This window comes from Oncorhynchus masou, chromosome 30 (genome assembly GCF_036934945.1).
Source record: "Oncorhynchus masou masou isolate Uvic2021 chromosome 30, UVic_Omas_1.1, whole genome shotgun sequence".
NCBI classification, from domain to species: domain Eukaryota; kingdom Metazoa; phylum Chordata; class Actinopteri; order Salmoniformes; family Salmonidae; genus Oncorhynchus; species Oncorhynchus masou.
The window spans coordinates 2433391-2437349 of NC_088241.1; the positions used below are offsets into that span (position 1 = coordinate 2433391).

Below are 3959 nucleotides of genomic sequence, written 5' to 3' on the forward strand. Positions count from 1 at the left end.
TTAGTGATTCACTTGAAGTAAAGTGGGTTGTGAGATTAAATGACTACAAGCAGTAGACAGATTTATTCATCAGGAATGTGTGTATGTTTCAGGTTTTGTGATCTATATTACATTTTCTATGTGTCAGATATTGTTAGGCCCATCATAAGCCCAGGTTTATTATATATTTCCAGTGTTGTCTAGTGGCCATCTTTGGTGATGAATTTGACCAGATCTGCAAACTCCATCATATCGAGCTTGTGATCTCCATTTCCATCATAAGCCACAATGAACTCCTCCAGCAGCTGATCATTCAGCACCTACAGAGAGAGAGAGTGAGAGAGAGAGAGAGAGAGAGAGAGGGAGAGAGATTTAGGATTCTGCCCTTTCAGTTCAGTACACACACACACACACACATAAGCACAAGCACACACACACACACACACACCTGGACCTGGCTGAACTCATTGGAGAGGAGGCTGCGGAGCTGCTCGGTGGTGAGGGATTCTCCGTCTGAGCTGTAGCTGAGGAACAGAGCTCTCGTCATGGGCCTGCTGGAGCCCTGCGGAGTGGCTGGAGGGAGAGGGAGATAGAAGAGGGAAGAGGGAAGGGGGTGAGACACTTATTGCTCTTAGGAATGTCCATCCTCCCATCCAGCAAAGACAAACACATGAGGAGAGAAAATTGTGTTAAATAACGATACTATTTTGACTGCTCACTTTTCTCAGTTTGGGCCATGGCGACAAGACAAGAAAGAGCCAGCACTGCCCCCAAGTGGCGGAGAAATGTCATTGCAGTAACCTGTAAAAGGCAATAAAATATATTCAAAATGGGCCTTTGTATTTATTTATTTTTAATTTTCACCTTTATTTAACCAGTTAGGCTAGTTGAGAACAAGTTCTCATTTACAACTGCGACCTGGCCAAGATAAAGCAGTGTGACAAAAACAACAACACAGAGTTACACATGGAATAAACAAGCGTACAGTCAATACACAATAGAAAAAAAGAAAGTCTATATACAGTGTGTGCAAATGGCGTGAGGATTTAAGGCAATAAATAGGCCATAGTAGCGAAGTAATTACAATTTTGCAGACTAACACTGGAGTGATAAATGAGCAGATGATGATGTGCAAGTAGAGATACTGGTGTGCAAAAGAGCAGAAAAGCACATAAAAACAATATGGGGATGAGGTAGGGAGATCGGGTGGGCTATTTACAGATGGACTATGTACAGATGCAGCGATCGGTTACCTGCTCAGATAGCTGATGTTTAAAGTTAGTGAGGGAAATATAAGTCTCCAGCTTCAGCGATTTTTGCAATTCGTTCCAATCACTGGCAGCAGAGAACTGGAAGGAAAGGCGGCCAAAGGAGGTGTTGGCTTTGGGGTTGACCAGTGAGATATACCTGCTGGAGTGCGTGCTATGGGTGGGTGTTGTTATCGTGACCAGCGAGCTGAGATAAGGCGGAGCTTTACCTAGCATCGACTTATAGATGACCTGGAGCCAGTGGGTCTGGCGACGAATATGTAGCGAGGGTCAGCCGGCAAGAGCATACAGGTCGCAGTGGTGGGTGGTATAAGAGGCTTTGATAACAAAACAGATGGCACTGTGATAGACTGCATCCAGTTTGCTGAGTAGAGTATTGGAAGCTATTTTGTAGATGACATCGGCGAAGTCGAGAATCGGTTGGATAGTCAGTTTTACTAGGGTAAGTTTGGCGGCGTGAGTGAAGGAGCCTTTTTTACGAAATAGGAAGCAGATTCTAGATTTGATTTTGGATTGGAGATCTGGAAGGAGTTAACAGTTTAACCAGACACCTAGGTGTGTGTAGTTGTACACATATTCTAGGTCAGAACCGTCCAGGGTAGTGATGCTAGTCGGACGGGCATGGTCTGAAGTTGGACATGGTTGTCTATGAAACTTCATTGTTAGAAATGTGTGCAAAGTTGAACATGAAAGCCCAAGATAGTTGATGAAAAGAGAGACTGAGATCACACCACCAAATATTACTCACTCAGACACACAGGTACCTACATACCTAAAATATTTGTAAAACCTCACATAAGATATATAGCTCTTTGACAGAAATACTGTCGTTTGTTTTGCTGTTCCTCTTTTTCCTCCATCTGTTTTACAGATTAAAACCTGTTCTGTCACTTCAAAGCCAAGTGTTGGTGTTCACCTGGCTGTTGTCCACCTGGCTGGTATTCACCTGCCTGGTGTTTACCTGGCTGGTATTCACCTGGCTGGTGTCCACCTGGCTGGTATTCACCTGCCTGGTGTTTACCTGGCTGGTATTCACCTGACTGGTGTTCACCTGGCTGGTATTCACTTGGCTGGTATTCACCTGGCTGGTATTCACCTGGCTGATATTTACCTGGCTGGTATTCACCTGGCTGGTATTCACCTGGCTGGTGTTCACCTGGCTGGTGTTCACCTGGATCTGGCTGGTATTCACCTGGCTGGTATTCACCTGGCTGGTGTTCACATGGATCTGGCTGGTATTCACCTGGCTGGTATTCACCTGGCTGGTATTCACCTGGCTGATATTCACCTGGCTGATATTTACCTGGCTGGTACTCACCTGGCTGGTATTCACCTGGTTGGTATTCACCTGGCTGGTGTTCACCTGGATCTGGCTGGTATTCACCTGGCTGGTATTCACCTGGCTGGTATTCACCTGGCTGGTGTTCACCTGGATCTGGCTGGTATTCACCTGGCTGGTATTCACCTGGCTGGTATTCACCTGGACCTGGCTGGTATTCACATGGCTGGTGTTCACCTGGACCTGGCTGGTATTCACCTGGACCTGGCTGGTGTTCACCTGGATCTGGCTGGTATTCACCTGGCTGGTGTTCACCTGGATCTGGCTGGTATTCACCTGGCTGGTATTCACCTGGCTGGTATTCACCTGGCTGGTGTTCACCTGGACCTGGCTGGTATTCACCTGGACCTGGCTGGTATTCACCTGGACCTGGCTGGTATTCACCTGGATCTGGCTGGTATTCACCTGGCTGGTATTCACCTGGCTGATATTTACCTGGCTGGTGTTCACCTGGCTGGTATTCACCTGGCTGGTATTCACCTGGCTGGTATTCACCTGGCTGGTATTCACCTGGCTGATATTTACCTGGCTGGTGTTCACCTGGCTTGTATTCACCTGACTGGTATTCACCTGGTTGGTATTCACCTGGCTGATGTTTACCTGGCTGGTGTTCACCTGGCTGGTATTCACCTGGCTGGTATTCACCTGGCTGCCGCTGTGCTGATAAATTCCTATCACAAACCACCTCTTCCTCCTCTCTTCCACCTTCTCCTCCATTTAAATTATAATTCAATTCAACTTGAATTATCTCATCTCAGGAGCCATCAAGAAAGGCAATTTACACTTGAACTATTCATAACCATGCAAACTGTATGCTTAAATAAACCTTTCTCTGTGAATGATATACTTTTTGTGATGTAGATTGTTTTTTAAATAATAATCACTATGTCTGACTGAGTGATTATTATGATGTTAGTCAGTGATTATTATGATGTTACTCATTGATTATTATGATGTTACTCAGTGATTAATATATAGTTACATGCTACAGTCAGGTGTGTCTTGAACTATTCTGGTGGCCCATTATGAGACTGTCGAACAATGATTGTCAGAACAATGGCTGCCTGGGTGGATACACTGCCAATCCAGTTCTGGCAGTTTGGCAGCATATACACACGTTGACATGTACAAATAATACCACTCCTGTTTATATGTTATATATATATATATATATATATATATATATATATATATATATATATATATATATATATATATATATATATATAAAACATCTGGAACATTCTCATATGACAGACATACTATTGGCATTGTTCGGTCACAGGGAGAGAACACATGAAAACAGAGACAGATGTGTGAGAAAGAGAGGAGAGGGAACGAGAGAACACACATTCCAAGGTTCATGTGTTTTC

General features: G+C 44.4%; 1 protein-coding gene across 2 annotated transcripts; it reads right to left on the reverse strand.

Annotated features, from left to right (window-relative positions):
* Positions 1-786: 786 nt before the first annotated feature.
* Positions 787-3739, reverse strand: LOC135521783 (GATA zinc finger domain-containing protein 14-like). Of its 2 annotated transcripts, none has more exons than XM_064947510.1 (2): positions 2914-3739; positions 787-2877 (listed from the first exon to the last, which is right to left on the reverse strand). In XM_064947510.1, exons 1-2 carry the CDS (start codon positions 3301-3303, stop codon positions 2140-2142), a joined length of 1128 nt encoding a protein of 375 aa, XP_064803582.1. In that variant the 5' UTR covers positions 3304-3739; the 3' UTR covers positions 787-2139. The 2 variants fall into 2 exon arrangements, with proteins under 2 accessions (XP_064803582.1, XP_064803583.1); XM_064947511.1 differs by having other exon boundaries at positions 787-2727; positions 2791-3739.
* Between the last annotated feature and the right edge of the window lie 220 nt (positions 3740-3959).